Genomic DNA, 22974 nt, shown 5'->3' on the forward strand with positions numbered 1-22974 from the left:
ATGATACCAGAAGAACGAGTACCTAACACTTAAACTACGGTGACGTGGGCAGACAGTAGGGTACTCACGAGTGGGGTCCGGGCCTGGGGCTGGGGGCGGCGGGGGCGGCACGGGCAACGCGGCCAGACCCAGGCCGAAACCCGCGCCCGCGGTCGCCGCCGGCAGCGCCGTCCATGGCTTGCCCTGCAACACCGCAACACGCATTACTGCTGGGCTGCAGAGGCCCCTCGCTGCAGGCGGAGCGCGCTGATAACTTCTCGCGCGGTGTTGAGGAAGCAGTCGCATATCAGCAATAACCGCAAAGTATTTTGCATTCTGGACATCCGCAACTGTTGAAAGGCACAATATTAGGAAGAATTCCTCTGATAGCTGGTAAAATTTTTGTTTTACTGATACACAACCAGTTTCTATTGTGCAATCTTCTTTTGAATCCAAATTATCTGCTGAAGCCACACTAGTGGACTTCAGCAAAGCATTTGATTCTGTAAACCACACAATACTGCTGGAAAAACTATGGTGTTATGGCATTAGGGATCTGGAACTCTCCCTCATTAAATCATATCTCAGTAACAGAAAGCAAACTGTAAACTACAACGGTCAAAAGTCACAGTTACTGAATGTCACTAGAGGTGTTCCCCAAGGATCAGTGCTTGGACCATTACTGTTTATAATATTTATAAATGATCTGCCCAGCAAAATGCCATGCAAATCTGTGCTTTACGCAGATGATACAACTTTCATCAATTCAGGGAATGACATAAATAAACTGAAGGAGCAAAGTAAAGATTTTCTCTGATTATCCAATATGTGGTTCGAAGCCAATAAGTTAGTTATTAACTATGAAAAGACTGTAAATATATCCTTCAGCTTATCCAATGCTGATATTGAGTACACCTCTACCAAACTTCTTGGCATATATTTAAATACGAAATTAACCTGGCAGAGTCACATAGACAACATATCTCGAAAGCTTTCGCGAGTTATCTATCTACTGAAAAAATTACGCACCTGTGTTTCTGAAAGCCTGCTGATTGATTCCTATTATGCATTCTTTCATTGCCATGTTAGCTATGGTATTGTTCTATGGGGTAATTCTCCATGGTCAAGGAAAATTTTTATTTGGCGGAAGCAAGCCATCAGGAGCATCTCTGGGATTACCAAAAATAACATATCATGTAGGTCATACTTCAAAGAATTACAGATAATGATACTCCCTTCTCTTTTTATATACAGCTGCCTTTTATACATAAAAGAAAACTTTAACAGTTATAACCTTAGGCAGTCAGTTCACAATCATAAACTCGTCAAACATTTAAGATAGACATACCAACAACTCGACTCAAGAAAACACAAACAGTTATGAATACATGGGAATAAGGCTTTTCAACACATTACCTATGCAGGCACATTGTGTCTCTCTTAATACATTTAAAAGTAAAACTAAAAAATGGCTGAAAGACAAAGATTTTTACAGTGTTAAAGAATTTGAAAACTCTTCAAAAATAGATATAACTTACGAAACAACTTGCAACTCTGTTTGTACCTCTCCCTAAGCTTTTTTTGTCTCTGTAGTTCCACATTTAACTATTAAATATGTGGAGAAATACTTGTGTATGAAATGTATTCTTTTATTTTGCACATTCTTTAAAATGCACACTTTAGGTATGTGGGATATCTTTATGTATCAAATGTATTCATTTATTATGTATGTTCTTTTAAAATGTATACTTTAGCTTTGTGTGATACCTCACAATAGTTATATTTCTTAATATGTAAATTGTGCATTACTCATGACGACATCGATTGCATGTAAATGCTTAAAGATGTATAAATAAATAAAAGCCACGTTATCAGGCGCAACCTACATGATAAAGAGTAATATGCAGTGCCTCAACTTTGTGGACATTGAAATTAATGAAGGTGATGTGAAAAATATACTTACAGTGTTAAAAGGTCATAAATGTACCCACCGCTCCTAGTCAAGATTATTCAGTCAATATTGTCTACTTTGTACTGGCGAACGAAGAGTGACAAAAACGTGATTCATTAATTTCATAAAAATTGCTCGTGGGTGGATCGTGTAGTTACAGACCCTTGTTGTAAAACTCGCCAGAATTTTAAAAAAAATATGGTGAGAATATGCTGATTTTTTTTAAAAAAAGACGCCGGATTTGCAATAAGAAATAATCACTACTAACGTGATTAGTCGGGGCACAATGGAAATTACTGTGTGGAATGGTAAAAGCTTCCACTTTCTTTCCGGTGTGACGGCAGGGCGACCCAATGTTGTCGAGGGTAAAAGCGTCTCGCTTAAGCGACTAAGAAGGACTATCAGGCTGGCGGAACGGAGACTACCTTGTGGACCGTGTGACGTCGTGTACTCATGACCAGGGGTGCTGGGTCGCTCACTTTACGAACGATAATAATACCGAATTTTATTACATACTAATACTTAATCGTATAAACAAAGTTAGCCAGAATGCTACGGTTCTTTAATTCCAACTGATTATTCAACGAGAACTGTGTATTTTCTTTTTGTATGTAAAAATTTCTACTTCCTCTAATATATTCAAAATATGTCTTTTTTTGTTAAGTATTTTTAAATTTTCTAAACGGTTCGTGATGCTGCGCCCCGATTTGTGCAAGGGTGCTGTTAGTGCAGATCGGGGAATATTTAAGTTAAGATGTTACTGCAGTCTTATTCGAAATGACATATGAGTTTGCCCTACGGGAGGGTAACTGTTTTCCATGTAAGGCAGTACACACCCGCTTCATTATATATATTTACCACAATTTTTGTTATGCCTGTGTTTACGGCTTGGATCCGAAGAAGTAAAGTACACTGGAATTATGTTTTTAGGTCTCATACACCTGCCTATATTTTCGGATACTGCACCCAAATATGGTGTTCAGCTGGTATGAGTGTTATAAGACCTGTCTCTGATGCACTACGAGAAAGAAAATTTTTCGTTTCTAATATGCTTCCATTAACTGCGTTAACAGATTCTAGATCATAACAGTTTTGATATGTCATAAACTGTATATGTAGCTCTAGCTCGCGAAACCCATTTTGTATCAACAAAACATAAATTTTAGATGTAACAGAGGAATGTTTCTTAACATCTGTATTTACTGGTCTGACAGTCACGGTAGGACATGTTACTGTGTAACATGGACGACGTCAACTTCAGTTTCTGGCATTTTGGCGAGCTGCTGTCGTTTGTGGAGTGCTGATTAAGCTATAGATCTTATGTTTAATGCCATATTTGCATATTAACTTACGCGAAATTTCGAAAATAAAATAAAAATGCCGTATTGATCAAAAGACAGCGACAGAGGGTAAGATCAAGGACTCTGATTTGTAGAATATGGAATGTCAGGAGTTGGCGGAAAAAATTGACACTATGAATATTTCTTCTACAAATTTGCTTCCGCCGTTTTGCAATAGATGGCAGTAGTGTCAAGGGCTGATGGAGGTAGGAGGTACTAAGTGTCACGCAATACGCTTAGGCGTGTGTAAACTTTTTCTTTTTTGTTTTTTGGTTTTGTTTTTTGTTTTGAGTGTTCTAGCTGGTTTGATGCGGCGCGACGCGAATTCCTCTCTTGTGGCAACCTCTTCATCTCAGAATAGCACTTGCAACCTACGTTGCAACCGAAGTTCTCAATTATTTGTTGGATGTGTTCCAATATTTTTCTTCCTCTATAGTTTTTATCCTCTACAGCTTCCCTCTAGTACCAAGCAAATTTTTACCTGATGTCTTAACAGATATTCCGCCATCCTGTCCCTTCTTCTTGTCAGTGTTTTCCACATATTCCTTTACTCGCCGATTCTGCTGAGAACCGTCTCATTCCTTATCAGTCCACCTTATTTCCAGCATTTTTCTATAGTACCACATCTCAAATGCTTCGATTCTCTTCTGTTCCGGTTTTCCCACTGTCCATGTTTCACTACCATACAATGCTGTCCTCCAAGTGCACATTCTCAGAAATTCCTTCTTCTGATTAAGGTCTATGTTTGATGCTAGTAGACTTCTCCTGGCCAGGAACGTAAACATAAAGCCCTCAAAACACTAATACGATTTTGATTATATCATCAAGCTATTCTCGATTGAATACGACAACTTATAGGTCCAATTCCCGTCATTTGTGGGATATTTTAATTTTCTGTTTTATCATGAACAAATGCGTGTCTGAAGCTCATAAAATGCTGGGCGAAACCTAAGGTGAGGCACCTATTAATAAAAGAACGTACAGAGAATGGTTTCAACGCTTCAAGAACGGTGATTTTGATGTCGAAGACCGGCATGGCTGTGGAAGAGAGAAGGTGTTCGAAGCTACTGAAACTAACGGAAACGCTCACAGAGGATCGTTATCGAAAGCAATTGATGCTTATGAGCCGAACACTGAAAGACAAACGGCCACAATACAACGATCCATATGAAAAGGTGATCTCGCAGCATGAGAATTCTCAACCCCTTGTCGTAAAACCCTTCGAAACATACTTTGCACATTTAAATGGGAAGTCCTACCACAGCCGCCATATCATCCAGACATTGCTCCCTCTGGCTACCACCTCTTTTGATCAATGGCACACGGCCTGGCTGACCAGAGCTTCCGGTCACATTAACAAGTGCAAAATACGTATAATAGCTTCGATTTGTGGACCTCCTCAAAAGATGCTGGGCTCTTCCACGGGATTCGTATGCTGCCAGAAAGAGGGGAGAAAGTAGTGGCCACCGATGGCCAATGCTTTGAATCGTAATTTGTAGACCTAGTAAAGAAATGGAAGTACTGGAATTGGATATTGTGGCAATGACAGAATCGAATAATTATTTAAATAAAAATTAATTTTTAACAATCATATTTTTAAGTCGGACTAAAAAGTATAAAACAGCTTGTTCTAGCTCATACAAATTCTTCACCCCATACGTGTAGACCAGCAAATTTATGAAACTGGGTTTGTAATAGTTATGGAAGTACTTGTAAGATTTAAAACAAAAAAGGCGCGTGCAACTGATAATATTAAGGAGGTGAAAAATTTATGCATCATGAAACGTATTCGCAGTTTCGAATATGGGCAATCATCAGCTGTATAATGGAATGACGACAGTGAAAATTTGTGCCATACCGGGGCCCGAACTCGCATTTCCTGCTAATCGCGAGAATTCGCCTCACCATTAGGCTATCCAAGCACGCGAAATGGTTAGACGAAACTTTCTTAAGTCGTTAACCATTTGTCTACAAGCTTGCTTGTAGGTTCAAGGTAAACATCGATATCGCGGCGCAACACCACCTACTGGTAAAATGTGCCTGCGGCTCTCGTTGTCGCTATAAACCGAAGGTAATGGGTCAGTGTGACTCGAGCAGGCGTGCGGGACGCCTCGCAGACGTAATACGCGAACCGTACCGTAAAATCAGTGATTTGAAAGAGGGCGCATTATTGGCATGAGCGAATGTGTTTCATCTAGCCGGAAAACTGCTGCTCGTGTAGGACGAAGTGTTTCGGCAGTGCAGCGAGTGTGAGCAGAATGGTTCACGGAAGGCCGTAGAAGACGAAGGAAGAAATGAGTCAGCACCCCCCCCCCCCCACCCACCCCCCACCCCCACCCCCACCCTCGAGAAAATCGACACCTCATCCGAGTGGCATTGCAGGACAGATCTGCGTTCCACTCGGCTCTGGCTCAACAGTGGAACATTGTAATGTAACTCATCGTACACTAACAGGAATGACTGTCCGTTGGCGTTTATTACGGCATGGGTTACGTGCGTGTCGCTTTTGTAATGTAACACGTCGTACAATAACAGGAATGACTGTCCGTTGGCGTTTATTACGACACGGGTTACGTGCGTGTCGTCCACTTCTCCACCTACCTTTGACGAATGTGCAGAAACATGCTAGACGGTAATGGTGTATGGAACGACGTCACTGGTGACAGGAATGACATCAAATAGTGTTTTCGGACGAATCCATGTTCTGTTTGTTTGAAAATGATGGTCGCATTTTGTTCGCCGCAGGCAAGAGAAGCGGCATCACAGTGACTACATTCGCACAAGACACACAGCGCCAGCTCAAAGCCATATGGTGTAGGGTGCTATTGGGTGCAACCACAAATCGCAGTTGGCGCGTGTCCAGGGCACTGCAACCAGTGCGACCTACGTGAATGACATCCTGCGACCCGTAACCATACCATTTCTGCACCACACTCCGGATGCTATTTTTCAGCAAGACAATCCACGACTACATGTTGCTGCACGAACAATTGCCTTCTTGGTGTCACAGAACGTCAGCCTTTTGCCTAGCCCGCCAGATCACTAGAGTTGTCCCCGATCGAAAATGCGTGGGATGTGGTGAAACGACAGATGCAATACTGTGTGGCCCAATGACAACCACCACACATGAACTCTGGAAAAGAGGTGAGTATATTGTGGATGGTTATACCACAGGACGCCATTCGCACCTTATACGCGTCGATGTCATCACACAGGGAACAAGTCATCAGGGCCCACGGCGTACCCTGTGCCCACTAGGCTACAGGACACATGCTGAACCAAGGTGACTGAAATGCTAATCATTTCTGCAGAACGTACTAATGTACATGTTCTGTGAATATTAACGTTCTGTAGCGCTGTTTCCCGTATCGGGTTCCTATCCTCATTTTGTTCCTCAAGACATTCAAAAAGAAATAACAGGTTTTCTCTTGTTTATTACAGGGAAACTGTGAAGGGTGGAAAGACATAGCGCATGCCACTAGACAGAGGAAGATTCCGATTTTTATGTTCGCAGAGACACTATACAATGCACTGAACTTGAGCACTACGCGTTGCTCGAGAAACATCGAAATGGTAGTTCATATATGTGTGAACACATCTCGGGAACCGTGCACATTTTTACCAGACATGCGTGGCTCATTAGTGCTCCTCCCTTTGGGCATGCAACCAACTTCCAAGAATTTTTCTTCCAAGTCATAAATCTGCTTGTGCAGAGGCTGCTTCTTGCTAAACAGTCGGCGGTATGGACTTTGGACTGACTTCGTAAAATGTGATGTAGTCGCCATGTTGCTGCAAACAAGCTGTGTCAAAAATTTGAACCTTGCTCTATATAGACGCAACGTGTTTCTATCTTTTATTCTTTATCCATAATAAACAATCGAAATCTGTTCTTCCTTTTCGAACCACCCAGTATGTAATAAGTGCTTAGGTTCCTTTGTACCTCCAAGTACATATGGCTAGAGGTAGCCATAAATGATTGTTTTCTCCTCGGCAGCACGTCAGGTGCTGAAGTGTGGACCCAAGGACGCAAAACGGTTAGTCTATACCAACAGGCGTAGCCCACTTAGTGGTACAGTTACGACCGTGCAGAAAACTTCAGATAGTAAATTATGTGGCGCGTTTGCGGGAAGAGTGTTAGACGCAGAGAAAAAACAGCTAACACACTGAAGTGAGTACATGTTGAAATATTAAGATACCAATATAAGACAAGTGTCGGCGCAGCAGTTAGAATGGTTACTGCTGCTACAATGGCAGGTTATCAAGATTTAACTCAATTTGAACGTTGTGTTATAGTCGGGGCACGAGCGATGGGACACAGCATCTCCAGAACGATCATTTCACGAGTGTACCGTGAATGTCAGGAATCAGGTAAAACATCAAATCTCCGACATCGCTGCGGTCGAAAAAAGATATTGTAAGAAAGGGACCAACGACGACTGAAGAGAATCGTTCTTCATGACAAAAGTGCAACCCTTCAGAAATTGCTGCAGATTCAATGCTGGGCCATCAACAATTGTCAGCGTGCGAACCAATCAACAAAACATCACACAAAGCTCGCCTCGACCCGTCAACACCGACATTGGACTGTTAAAGACTGGAAATACGTTTCCTGATCGTACGAATATATATATATATATATATATATATATATATATATATATATATATGTGTGTGTGTGTGTGTGTGTGTGTGTGCGTTCTATGTTTGTTCCGTTGACACAATAGATATCATAACGTTTACGGGGAATATAATCTATGGACGAAGTAACTAATTAAGACTATGGTCGAGAGCACATGTTTCACAAGGAAGGACATTCATAAAGCAACTTGGGTCTCTCCGCACGGACACACCCGAAACCAAATTGATCATGTTCTTGTAGATCGGAGATGGCACACTAGTATAGGAAATGTTAGGGCTTTCAGGGGAGCAGACTGCGATTCTGATCATTTTCATGTAGTTGCCAAAGTTCAACAACGGCTATCTACAGCAACACCAAGGAGTCACAATGCAGAACTTGTTAGGTTCGACACTGACAAGCTAGATGATGAAAACTTTAGAAGAAGGTACATGATAGGAATTTCAAATAGGTTTGATGCTCTCAGGACACACGAAGATCAAGACGAGGATGTAAATAAAAATTGGATCACTGTGAGGAATAATATCAAAGAGGCAGCGAAGGTCACAATAGGTACAATTAAGAAGAACAGGAGGAAACTGGTTTGATGAGGAATGCAAGAAATTGGTAGAGGAAAGGAGAAAAGTGCGATTAGATTGGGATAGAATGGGAGACAAAAAACGAGAGGAGTTCTAGATCATGAGAAGGGAAGATGGTCGTAGGCAACGGGCAAAGAAGAGGGATTATTTGAACAATCAAATTTAAAAAAATGGAAACAAACAGTAAAACAAAAAACATTAGGGAACTTTACCTAGACATAAATGGGTATAGGAAGGGGTTCAAGGCTAGGACAAATGCACTTCGAGGGGATGCTGGGGGGAATACTGACAGACCCCAGTGCTATATTAAGTAAATGGAGGGCGTATTATGAGTATCTATTAAATGTACACCAGGAAGCAGGAAATGAGCAGGCGTACGAAATACATACAGCAGAACCCCAGATACCTGAGCCAACGTTAAAGGACGTAAGAGATGCAATCAACAAATTGAAAAACCATAAAGCACCAGGATCAGATTGCATAACTGCACAATTAGTTAAAAATGGGGGACGGAAATTGGTGGAAGTAGTTCACAAAGTGATAACTAAAGTATACATCTCAGAGATGATACCTGAAGAGTGGCAGGAGTCGATTCTGATCCCAATTTTTAAGAAGGGCGACAAAATGAATTGTAGTAATTATAGGGGGATATCGCTATTACCAGTATGTTCCAAAATTTTCTCGAATTCTGCTAAGCAGGCTTACACCATATGCAGATGAAATTGTGGGGGATTATCAACCTGGCTTTCGGAGGAACAGATCAACTATAGACCTTGCGTCAAATTTTGGAAAAGAAATGGGAATAAAATAAACCAGTTCACAATCTTTTCATAGATTTTACAAAAGCATATGATTCAGTATTGCAATCAAAATTGCACAGAATTCTTTTGGAACTTGGAATACCAAAGAAGTATATTAGACTTATAGAAGCGAGTTTGAAAAACACAAAATGTAGAGTACGCGTGGGGAAATTGGAGTCAGAAGAATTTGTGGTAAGGAACGGACTTAAGCAGGGAGATTCCCGGGCTCCGCTACTTTTTAATTTAGTCCTAGAATATATTGTACGAATGGCAGCACATAATTCAGAGGGTGTGAAATGGAAATACTAAGATATTAGGGTATGCAGATGATGTAAACATCATTAGCGATAAGAAAGAGTCTGTAACAGCAAATGTGAATGCGTTAATCAAGGCTAGTGGAGATGTAGGTCTAAGGATAAGTGAAGACAAAACTAAATACCTGGTTACTTCCAGAATGCTAACAGCAGTAGATCAGGAAATATTAAGAGTTGGAGACATGCAGACTGAAAAAGTGAACACATTTAAGTATCTAGGCGTGGGCATCACTTCGAGAAATGAGATTGAATCCGAACTGAAGAAGAGATTACGGGCGGGAAATGCGTGCTGCTTCTCACTGCATAGATTACTTTCATCACGGATATTGTCTAGGAATTTAAAGATTAGAATATACAAAACTATTATTCTACCATTTGTGCAGAATGGGTGTGAGACTTGGTCGCTCACTGTGCAAAATGAAAAGCCGTTTCGAGTATTTTGAGGAAAATTTTCGGAGCAAAAAGGGATGACATTAGCGGAGAGTGGCGAAAACTGCATAACGAAGAGGTTCACGAAGTCTATTCAAGCTCTGACATAATCAGTATTATTAAATCACGTCGGCTGCGATGGGCGGGTCACATGGATGAGGGCAGGACACCGTGCAGAGTACTGGTAGGGCACTTAGAGGGAAAACGTATTGTGGGGAGACCGAGGCGTAGATGGGAGGACAATGTGAAGGCTGATTTGAGAAGCCTAGGCTGTTGTTGTTGTTGTGGTCTTCAGTCCTGAGACTGGTTTGATGCAGCTCTCCATGCTAATCTATCCTGTGCAAGCTCCTTCATCTCCCAGTACCTACTGCAACCTACATCCTTCTGAATCTGCTTAGTGTATTCATCTCTTGGTCTCCCTCTACGATTTTTACCCTCCACGCTGCCCTCCAATGCTAAATTTGTGATCCCTTGATGCCTCAGGACATATCTTGCCAGCCGATCCCTTCTTCTAGTCAAGTTGTGCCACAAACTTCTCTTCTCCCCAATCCTATTCAATACCTCCTCATTAGTTACGTGATCTACCCACCTAATCTTCAACATTCTTCTGTAGCACCACATTTCGAAAGCTTCTATTGTCTTCTTGTCCAAACTATTTATTGTCCATGTTTCACTTCCATACATGGCTACATTCCATACAAATACTTTCAGAAACGACTTCTTGACATTTAAATCTATACTCGATGTTAACAAATTTCTGTTCTTCAGAAATGCTTTCCTTGCCATTGCCAGTCTACATTTTATATCCTCTCTACTTCGACGATCATCAGTTATTTTGCTCCCCAAATAGCAAAACTCCTTTACTACTTTAAGTGTCTCATTTCCTAATCTAATTCCTTCAGCATCACCCGACTTAATTCGACTACATTCCATTATCCTCGTTTTGCTTTTGTTGATGTTCATCTTATATCCTCCTTTCAAGACACTGTGCTTTCCATTCAACTGCTATTCCGAGTCCTTTGCTGTCTCTGACAGAATTACAATGTCATCAGCGAACCTCAAAGTTTTTATTTCTTCTCCCTGGATTTTAATACCTACTCCGAACTTTTCTTTTGTTTCCTTTACTGCTTGCTCAATATACAGATTCAATAACATCGGGGAGAGACTACAACCCTGTCTCACTCCCTTCCCAACCACTGCTTCCCTTTCATGCCCCTCGACTCTTATAACTGCCATCTGGTTTCTGTACAAATTGTAAATAGCCTTTCGCTCCCTGTATTTTACCCCTGCCACCTTTAGAATTTGAAAGAGAGTATTCCAGTCAACATTGTCAAAAGCTTTCTCTAAGTCTACAAATGCTAGAAACGTAGGTTTGCCTTTCCATAATCTTTTTTCTAAGATAAGTCGTAAGGTCAGTATTGCCTCACGTGTTCCAACATTTCTACGGAATCCAAACTGATCTTCCCCGAGGTCGGCTTCTATCAGTTTTTCCATTCGTCTGTAAATAATTCGTGTTAGTATTTTGCAGCTGTGACTTATTAAACTGATAGTTCGATAATTTTCACATCTGTCAACACCTGCTTTCTTTGGGATTGGAATTATTATATTCTTCTTGAAGTCTGAGGGAATTTCCTGTCTCGTACATGTTACTCGCCAGATGGGAGAGTTTGGTCAGGAGTGGCTCTCCCAAGGCCGTCAGTAGTTCTAATGGAATGTTGTCTACTCCCGGGGCCTTGTTTCGACTCAGGTGTTTCAGCGCTCTGTCAAACTCTTCACGCAGTATCGTATCTCCCATTTCATCTTCATCTACATCCTCTTCCATTTCCATAATATTGTCCTCAAGTACATCGTCCTTGTATAGACCCTCTATATACTCCTTCCACCTTTCTGCTTTTCCCTCTTTGCTTAGAATTGGGTTTCCATCTGAGCTCTTGATATTCATACAAGTGGCTCTCTTTTCTCCAAAGGTCTCTTTAATTTTCCTGTAGGTAGTATCTATCTTACCCCTAGTGAGATAAGACTCTACATCCTTACATTTATCCTCTAGCCATCCCTGCTTAGCCATTTTGCACTTCCTGTCGACCTCATTTTTGAGACGTTTGTATTCCTTTTTGCCTGCTTCATTTGCTGCATTTTTATATTTTCTCCTTTCATCAATTAAATTCAATATTTCGTCTGTTACCCAAGGATTTCTACTAGCCCTCGTCTTTTTACCTACTTGATCCTCTGCTGCCTTCACAATTTTATCCTTCAAAGCTACCCATTCGTCTTCTACTGTATTTCTTTCCCCCATTCCTGTCAATTGTTCCCTTATGCTCACCCTGAAACTCGTTACAACCTCTGGTTTAGTCAGTTTATCCAGGTGCCATCTCCTTAAATTCCCACTTTTTTGCAATTTCTTCAGTTTTAATCTACAGTTCATAACCAATAGATTGCGGTGAGAGTCCACATCTGCCCCTGGAAATGTCCTACAATTTAAAACCTGGTTCCTAAATCTCTGTCTTACCATTATATTATAATCTATCTGATACCTTTTAGTATCTCCAGGATTCTTCCATGTATACAACCTTCTTTTATGATTCTTGAACCAAATGTTAGCTATGATTAAGTTATGCTCTGTGCAAAATTCTAACAGACAGCTTCCTCTTTCATTTCTTAGCCCCAATCCATATTCACCTACTATGTTTCCTTCTCTTCCTTTTCCTACTACCGAATTCCAGTCACCCATGACTATTAAATTTACGTCTCCCTTCCTTACCTGAATAATTTCTTTTATCTCATCATACATTTCTTCAATTTCTTCGTCATCTGCAGAGCTAGTTGGCATATAAACTTGTACTACTGTAGTAGGCATGGTCTTCGTGTCTAACTTGGCCACTATAATACGTTCACTATGCTGTTTGTAGTAGCTTACACGCACTCCTATTTTTTATTCATTATTAAACCTACTCTTGCATTACCCCTATTTGATTTTGTATTTATAACCCTGTATTCACCTGACCTGAAGTCTTATTCCTCCTGCCACCGAACTTCACTAATTCCCACTATATCTAACTTTAACCTATCCATTTCGCTTTTTAAATTTTCTAACCTACCTGCCCGGTTAAGGGATCCGACATTCCACGCACCGATCCGTAGAATGCCAGTTTTCTTTCTCCTGATAACGACGTCCTCTTGAGTAGTCCCCGCGCGGAGATCCGAATGGGGGACTATTTTACCTCCGGAATATTTTACCCAAGAGGACGCCATCATCATTTAACCATACAGTAAAGCTGCATGCCCTCGGGAAAAATTACGGCTGTAGTTTCCCCTTGCTTTCAGCCGTTCGCAGAACCAGCACAGCAAGGCCGTTTTGGTTATTGTTACAAGGCCAGATCAGTCAATCATCGAGACTGTTGCCCCTGCAACTACTGAAAAGGCTGCTGCCCCTCTTCAGGAACCACACGTTTGTCTGGCCTCTCAACAGATACCCCTCCGTTGTGGTTGCACCTACGGTACGGCTATCTGTATCGTTAAGGCACGCAAGCCTCCCCACCAACGGCAAGGTCCATGGTTCATGGGTGGAGGGGAGCCTAGGTATTGAAGGTGAATGGAAGGAAATAGCCCAAGACAGGGACAGATGGCGAAAATACGTTGCTGCGGTAATGGACTCTCGAGTCCGGTATGACCAGTGAGCGTGTGTGTGTGTGTGTGTGTGTGTGTGTGTGTGTGTGTGTGTGTGTATAATCTATGGACCAAGTAACTAATTAAGACTATCGTTTAACGTCGTGTTGATAATGGAGTGATAACAGGTACAGTGAAGAGTCGGACAGGGCAAATATGTGAATGGTTCAAATGGCTCTAAGCACTATGGGACTTAACATCTGAGGTCATCAGTCCTCTAGACTTAGAACTACTTTAACCTAACTTAACCTAAAGACATCACACACATCCGTGCCCGAGGCAGGATTCGCGACAGTAGCAGCAGTGCGGTTCCGTACTGAAGCGCCTAGAACCGCTTGGCCACATAGGCCGGCAAAGATGTGTATGGAAATTGGCCATACCTTTTGAAAGAACCATCCAGGCATTTACCTCAAGCGATTTGTGGGAAAATCTCGGACAACCTTGGTGGGCGGTGAGTTGAATCTCTGTCGTTCCGAGTGTGAGTCCAGTGTCTTACCAACACGAAGTTACGTTCCGTAACTGTCAAATATAGGTAGCATCAAAGGATCATAATTATGGAAAACTACCTGATGAAACTTTCAACATCTGTCATGCTTAACAAACTAACTAAATCAGAAGACAAGAGTAGCTCACTGATGATCTCTGCGAAGTCGAGAGGCTGACAGAGCTCTTAGCTGGACTAAAAGTAACACTTTTTTATCCAATTAATTACAACATTTATTCGCAAACTAAATACCTGATTTTTAGGAGTGAAGTATATCATAGACGCCTACGTACCAATACAGCCTTTTTTATATCTGCCGCCCGTAACGAAGTGTTACAGTGACATTTTCTCATGACATTTCTCTTATGTTTGCAGCACGGCTAATATTGATAATAACGTCGTTTAAAATCTTACTGGAGTATGTAACAGAACCAAAGACAGTTGTAAAAGCTGAGAGTCTCTGGTTCTTTTCAAGCTAGAAATATTTTTAAAAAATACTTATGTTCTACGTTGACTCAAGAATGGTTATCCGGTTTGGTAATACTACCAGCATGAGCCTTGCGTTGGTGGGGAGGCGTGCGTGCCTCAGCGATACAGATAGCCGTTCCGTAGGTGCCACAATAAGGGAGGGGTATCTGCTGAGAGGCCAGACAAACGTATGGTTCATGAAGAGGGACACCAGCCTTTTCAGTAGTTGCAGGGGCAACAGTCTGGATGACTGACTGATCTGGCCTTGTAACACTAACCAAAACGGCCTTGCTTTTCTGATACTGCGAATGATTGAAAGCAAGGGGAAACTACAGTCGTAATTTTTCCCGAGGGCAGGCAGCTTCACTGTATGTTTAAATGATGATGGCGCCATCTTGGGTAAAATATTCCGGAGGTAAAATAATCCATGCGTATTCCAATACAGAGATACGTAAACAGGTAGAATACAGCGCTGCGGTCGGCAACGCTTATATAAGACAACAAGTATCTGTCGCAGTTGTTAGATCGGTTACTGCTGCTACAATGGCAGGCTATTAAGATTTAAGTGAGTTCGAACGCGGTGTTGTAGTCGGCGCTCGAGCTATGACGGGCAGCATCTCTGAGATGGCGATGAAGTGGGGATTTTCCCGTACGACAATTTCACGAGTGTACCGTGAATATCAGGAATACGCTAAAACATCAGATCTCCGACATCGCTGCGACCGGCGAAAGATCCTGTAAGAATGGAACCAACGACGACTGAAGAGAATCGTTCAACGTGACAGAAGTGCAACCCTTCCGCAAATTGCTGCAGATTTCAAATGCTGGGCCATCAACAATTGTCAGTGTGCGAACCATTCAACGAAACATCATCGGTATGGGCTTCAATGCCGAAGGCCCAGTCGTGTACCCTTGATGACTGCACGACACAAAGTTTTACGCCTCACCTGGCCCCGTCGTCACCGACGTTGGACAGTTGATGACTGGGAACATGTTGCCTGGTCGGAAGAGTCTCGTTTCAAATTGTATCGAGCGGATGGACGTGTACGGGTATGGAGACAATCTCATAAATCCATCGATCCTGCATGTCAGAAGGGGACTGTTCAGGCTGGTGGAGGTTCTGCAGTGGTGTGGGGCGTGTGCAGTTGGAGTTATATGGGGCCTCTGATACGTCTAGATACGACTCTGAGAGGTGACATGTACGTAAGCTTCCTGTCGGATCACCTGCATCTGTTCATGTCCATTGTGCATTCCGACGGAGTTGGGCAATTCCAGCAGGACAATGAGACACCCAACACGTTCCGAATTGCTACAGAGTGGCTCTAGGAAAACTCTTCTGAGTTTAAACACTTTCACTGACCACCAAACTCCCCAGACATGAATATTATTGAGCGTATCTGGATCTGCATGCCTTCAGAAGAGATCTTCACACCCTCGTAATCTTACGGATTTATGGACAGGCCTGAGGGATTCGTGGTGTCAGTTCCCTCCAGCACTACTTCAGACATTAGTCGAGTACATGCCACGTGGTGTTGCGGCACTTCTGCGTGCTCGCGAGGGGCCTACACGATATTAGGCAGATGTACCAGTTTCTTTGGCTCTTCAGTGTATACGTTAAGTAAATCTTCTGTTTACTGTGATAACTTGTTCGATAACATTTCTGCTCCTGCCGAGCTTCCCTATCTCTCCTTACCGTTGTGTACAAAGTTGCGCATAATAGATGCGTTTTCGCTAGAGGCCGTAGTATCGAATTATTCAAGAAAACATACAAAAGTGGTACTTTGAACATTGCAGCCCAGTCAGCAATCGTGATAATATAATATATAAGAAACTATCAGCCTCGATTGCGGTAATGAAACCAACCTTAACTAGGTTTCAGCCCAAATAATTGAGACTTCTTCAGAAGATATACCTGAATCTATAATTTGTCTAAGGGACTACGCCTATTCAGGCTGTTTTAGTTTTATTTCTAGACCATGCCCTATTAGACAAATTATAGATTCAGGTATATCTTCCGAAGAAGGCTCAATTATTTGGGCTGAAACCTAGGGAAAAGTTGATTTCATTACAGCAATCGAGGCTGATAGTTTCTTATATAATACAAAAGTGGCCTGCAAACGTGTTTTTCGTGAATAACTCCAAAATCGTGGTCTCCAGAAAGCGAATCCTAGTGCAAAATTTGACAACATTAAATTTCTGATAAAAAGGCTTGTTCATTTTTTTCTGTAGGACTAATAGTTTGCACTTAGCGATCGAAAGAATATGAAAATCTCGCGTGTGGGTTTTTAAGACGTTGCGGGTTGCCTAAAACCCATAGATAGGGGCAGCTGAATCGCCTTGTATACAGGGTGTTACAAAAAGGTACGGCCAAACTTTCAGGAAACATTCCTCACACACAAATAAAGAAAAGATGTTATGTGGACATGTGTCCGGAAACGCTGAATTTCCATGTTAGAGCTCATTTTAGTTTCGTCAGTATGTACTGTACTTCCTCGATTCATTGCCAGTTGGCCCAATTGAAGGGAGGTAATGTTGACTTCGGTGTTTGTGTTGACATGCGACTCATTGCTCTACAGTACTAGCATCAAGCACATCAGTACGTAGCATCAACAGGTTAGTGTTCATCACGAACGTGGTTTTGCAGTCAGTGCAATGTTTACAAATGCGGAGTTGGCAGAGGCCCATTTGATGTATGGATTAGCACAGGGCAATAGCTGTGGCGCGGTACGTTTGTATCGAGACAGATTTCCAGAACGAAGGTTTCCCGACAGGAAGACGTTCGAAGCAATTGATCGGCGTCTTAGGGAGCACGGAACATTCCAGCCTATGACTCGCGACTGGGGAAGGCCTAGAACGACGAGGCCACCTGCAATGGACGAGGCAATTCTTCGTGCAGTTGACGATAACCCTAATGTCAGCGTCAGAGAAGTTGCTGCTCTACAAGGTAACGTTGATCACGTCACTGCATGGAGAGTGCTACGGGAGAACCAGTTGTTTCCGTACCATGTACAGCGTGTGCAGGCACTATCAGCAGCTGATTGGCCTCCACGGGTACACTTCTGCGAATGGTTCATCCAACAATGTGTCAATCCTCATTTCAGTGCAAATGTTCTCTTTACGGATGATGCTTCATTCCAACGTGATCAATTTGTAAATTTTCACAATCAACATGTGTGGGCTGACGAGAATCCGCACGCAATTGGGCAATCACGTCATCAACACAGATTTTCTGTGAACGTTTGGGCAGGCATTGTTGGTGATGTCTTGTTTGGGCCCCTTGTTCTTCCACCCACGCTCAATGGAGCACGTTATCATGATTTCATACGGGATACTCTACCTGTGCTGCTACAACATGTGCCTTTACAAGTACGACACAACATGTGGTTCATGCACGATGGAGCTCCTGCACATTTCAGTCGAAGTGTTCGTACGCTTCTCAACAACAGATTCGGTGACCGATGGATTGGTAGAGGCGAACCAATTCCATGACCTCCACGCTCTCCTGACCTCAACCCTCTTGACTTTCATTTATGGGGGCATTTGAAAGCTCTTGTCTACGCAACCCCGGTACCAAATGTAGAGACTCTTTGTGCTCGTATTGTGGACGGCTGTAATACAATACGCCATTCTCCAGGGCTGCATCAGCGCATCAGGAATTCCATGCGACGGAGGGTGGATGCATGTATCCTCGCTAACGGAGGACATTTTGAACATTTCCTGTAACAAAGTGTTTGAAGTCACGCTGGTACGTTCTGTTGCTGTGTTCCCATTCCATGATTAATGTGATTTGAAGAGAAGTAATAGAATGAGATCTAACATGGAAAGTAAGCGTTTCCGGACACATGTCCACATAACATATTTTCTTTCTTTGTGTGTGAAGAATGTTTCCTGTATACCTGTTGGGTGCCGGCTCACCTTCCCGACCTACCTGTTTTTTTCCTGACGGGTGATATCATCCGCCTAGTGTTGCCCCTTTAATGAACTGCACCTCTCAGCGAGAAGCTACGGAGCTGTTCCTAACCTGGATACGTGTAAGAAAGCGACGGTCACGTCGCGGCAGTCGCAGAAAGCGAGGAGGCCGCTCCGCGACGCAGCTCGGCAGGTGTTAAGATGCGTACAGCAGCGAGTGCGGTCGTAGCGGACAGTCCGCCGCTCGGCCCCGTATTTTTACGCCGGGCGGGCACCTGGGTAGCCGCGCGGCGCGCTGGCCGCCGTCCAGCGCTATTTCCACCGCCGCAGCGCACAGCCGCGCCGCTTCGCGATCCCCGACACGCACGCTTTCCATTTCTCGATCGGGCACTGTGTTAATAGCCCTGCCGCGCCCCCAAAACTTTCGGCGCCTCCTGTCCAGGAATCCCCCCTCCGCCGATCTGACCGACCGCTCCTGCCACCTAAGTACTACACTCGCTGATGCGATGCGCTGGTGACAACACAAATGTTCTGTCCCAATCCGCTATCTGCATTGAAAACGCCCTCCCCGTCTACTCCTCTTTCCCCTTTACCTTTCGTTGGCTCGCCGACGTTTGGACCAGCACTACACTGTTCAACAGATCACGCTCACAATATTCCCCCACCTCGAGTCTCTATCCACAGTGGTCAAAACGGTTAGCAGAGTTGAAACTTCCTGCTAGATTAAAATTTTGTGCCACACCAGCAGTCGAACCCGGAACCTTACCTCTTTCGATCAATGTTGATACAAACCCTTTTCCTTTTTTGTCTTCGTTCTTTCAGTCTGTTTCTTCGTCTTTTATCGTCAGTGGTCCTCTGCAGATGTCGCATGACATCTTTCAAATTATATCGAATACAATAGAATTTCACTCACGGTTTTTTTTTCAGAGGTTGGTCAGACCCCTAACATGTTCCACTTGCGTTTAAAGGGAGAGTGAAATGAACGTCTAAATACTGTACACGCTCTGTTCTCACGTCTTTTCTCATGTTCTTCTTCGAATACAGGTTCTCTTAATTTACACATCAGTGCATCGCGATAACTGTGCAGTTTCTCTTCCATAGATTTCCATTTAATTTCCGCGAGCATATCTCTTACACTTTCGTATGGTCTTTACCAACCTCTAACGATCCCAGCAGCAAGTCTTCGAATTTGTGCACATCTGTATCAAAGTACCTTTCGAATTATATACGTTTCATTGGACTCCTTGTATAATATTATGATTTGCAGCGATCGGAGATGGGTGGGGGATAGTTAATAGATGGGACAAGCTTCGTTGGAAAATTCTGTAAATTTGAATACGTGTCTCTATAAATATTTAAGTTGTGTAAAATTCTAGGTGGAAAAATTTGCTTTTAGAGAATAACAGCACAGACTGTTTTACTTCTATTGACTTTGTTCAAGTAACACACTTCTCAACAATGCCTACAACCAAACATATACATTAGAACTGTTCACAGTACTTTTTTTGTAAAGTTCAAATAATAATATGTTCATTATAGTCAACATATTCTTCCCGAGAGACTCAGCAACTGTATTGACATTTAAAATAATTCTAATTTAATCTTTAGTCTCAGTTGCACGTTTTCACACTTTAAATGTGCAACGGAGAATGAAGAATAAATGAGAATTGTCTTAATATGTTCCGCCAATGGGAGCTATCGACTAAGAACGTAGATAAGTTTTGTCTACTAACTTCATCAGTAACTGCGCGAACTTTCTGCGAATAAATCGTTTCGTTGCGCACTGTTACACTATGAACGGATATAATACTTGCACAAACTCATAATTCGTCACTTCTGCTCACTACAAGTGTTCCTTGCACACGAAACCTGAACAAGGTTGCCTTCCTCGCATCTGCGACGTGAGTGGCATTGTTGAACATAGCAGCACGACAATGTCCCTGCCGAAATAGACGCACTTAGCTCCAGAAAACCAGCTATTGAGTAAGGGGTACGATTCGCTAAGTGACACCACTATCGATGGTCGTACCTCTTCCAAGCGGGCTGTCTGCTATTTTGAATATTCCTGCCTGATTACAACTGTTTCATTCCGCCAGGAACTTTCAAAATAGCGCACATTCCTCTGCAGACTGAAAAATTCATTTTAGAATTGGCAGATTAATCAGTAGAGAGTGTATTATAATTAATAGCGAAAACTGAGACGAGTGGAAAGTAAACGCAAATAGGGAAAAAACGTTCCAGTAGTTCGCAAACGGACCGTTTATGAGTAACTGCGGATGTCTGGTTACTAGACGCCACTGACTTCCGTGTGAAATATAGGTTTAGTTGGTAAAAACATACAGAAAATCTAAACTTTTCGATGAAGTCTACATCTAACTGCGCTTAAATTTCACTTACGTCCCATGGTTGAGCAAGATGGTGCAGTCATGATACGACACAGGTATATTTTGCTGCTGATGGAAGGCGATGTCTAACGTGGTGGTATGATCGAACGTGGCTAGGACGAGAGGGACTCAGTGCTCCGGGATTTTCTGTCTCGGGTAATCTTAAAAGTGAGGTGTACAGCACTCCCACTGATAAGACTGAAGAACTGCAACAGCCAATCTTAAAGTATTATCACGATTCACGTTTTGAAAAAAATGGTTCAAATGGCTCTGAGCACTATGGGACTTAACATCTGTGGTCATCAGTCCCCTAGAACTTAGAACTACTTAAACCTAACTAACCTAAGGACATCACACACATCAATGCCCGAGGCGGGATTCGAACCTGCGACCGTAGCGAAGCGCCTAGTACCGCACGGCCACACCGGCCGGCCTCACGTTATGATCCGTGGATCTGTGACAGAGAACATAGTTCACTGCGCATTCAAGTGCAGTAGTGTACCCAAATCCAACGACAGTATCTGAAACACCTCGCTTAATAGATACAAGTATATAGTAATGGTAAACACGTAACGTGCTCACATAGAATTGCACGTTTTTTTAGAAAAAATAGACCATGGCTGAAATTAGGATGGAAACGGAAAAGAAAAGTTTACATAAAAATATATGTGCACCAATTAGGACAATATTTCAAACTGAAGTCAGAGGCGACTCTTTCCTCTTGTAAACAACTCTGTTTCGAAGCGGTATGTCCTTGAACCTTTCGCTTCTGTTGTCGTATGCTTTCATGCTTGTCAGTTTTCGCTATTAATTATGGTGTACTTTACATACGGTAATACATATAGGGATCATGTTCTCGTTGGGAGAGACTGGAACAGAACCGCTCAACGCAACTACTCGAAGACAAAAATGTTGTAAAATAACCTCTCACTGTCTAGTTTTGCATTCTATTGCTTTAACTTGCATTACGATCGAGCTGGCTAGATTGCTGTGTACAACAGTCAATTGTTTAGCACCTTGCCTATTCCTCGCACTATGATTACGGAGGCTGTTTCAAAATGCCCGTATTTAGCTTGAGGCTTCGGGGGCGTGTACTGCACGGTGTCTAACTAGACAGGCGCCCCTCAGTGCGCGTCAGATCTGGACGGTATTTTTCATACTTAGAGCTACGAGTGAAAGAATTTTCTAACAAGAGTTAACATGTTGTTCTTTATAACAGGAACAATAAAAGGCTTCACTCTTTCTAAGGCAGCAATAGGGCCGATAGTTCGTATCATATAAAATCGTCAGACTCTAGGCACCATGAAGTGCACTGTCGGGCATCGACAGGATTGGTTACCACAATTAGGCCAACTACGATTGATGTATATATACAGGCTGAACCGACGAATGAAAATTTTTACCAAGGCCGGGACTCGAACCCAAGTCTCCTACTCACTAAGTTGACGCGCTAACCACTACGCCACCCTGGCACACTGGCTTTGCATAACAGCACGCCTCCCTCCTCAGTCCAAATTCCCATTCCTGTCTCAGCCCATTTGCTGTTCACCCTAAACTTGAACAGCATTGCAGAGACTCTCCAACAGCATTGGAATAGTACCTCAGCATCTAACGAAACGGGGAATCCTGCCTGAAACCCAGACGTAGGTACACTCCTGGAAATTGAAATAAGAACACCGTGAATTCATTGTCCCAGGAAGGGGAAACTTTGTTGACACATTCCTGGGGTCAGATACATCACATGATCACACTGACAGAACCACAGGCACATAGACATAGGCAACAGAGCATGCACAATGTCGGCACTAGTACAGTGTATATCCACCTTTCGCAGCAATGCAGGCTGCTATTCTCCCATGGAGACGATCGTAGAGATGCTGGATGTAGTCCTGTGGAACGGCTTGCCATGCCATTTCCACCTGGCGCCTCAGTTGGACCAGCGTTCGTGCTGGACGTGCAGACCGCGTGAGACGACGCTTCATCCAGTCCCAAACATGCTCAATGGGGGACAGATCCGGAGATCTTGCTGGCCAGGGTAG

The 22974-nt window shown here is 42.9% G+C and overlaps 1 protein-coding gene across 1 annotated transcript in view; it reads right to left on the minus strand.

The window, feature by feature from the left end:
• Nucleotides 1-22974, minus strand: part of LOC126236191 (zinc finger CCHC domain-containing protein 24-like) — a 209726-nt gene that overhangs the window by 92548 nt on the left and 94204 nt on the right. Inside the window, exon 2 of the mRNA XM_049945294.1 lies at nucleotides 69-183. Coding sequence (XP_049801251.1) covers nucleotides 69-183 — 115 coding nt within the window. The remainder of the gene's footprint in view (nucleotides 1-68; nucleotides 184-22974) is intronic.

This window comes from Schistocerca nitens, chromosome 2, assembly GCF_023898315.1.
Source record: "Schistocerca nitens isolate TAMUIC-IGC-003100 chromosome 2, iqSchNite1.1, whole genome shotgun sequence".
Lineage (NCBI taxonomy): Eukaryota > Metazoa > Arthropoda > Insecta > Orthoptera > Acrididae > Schistocerca > Schistocerca nitens.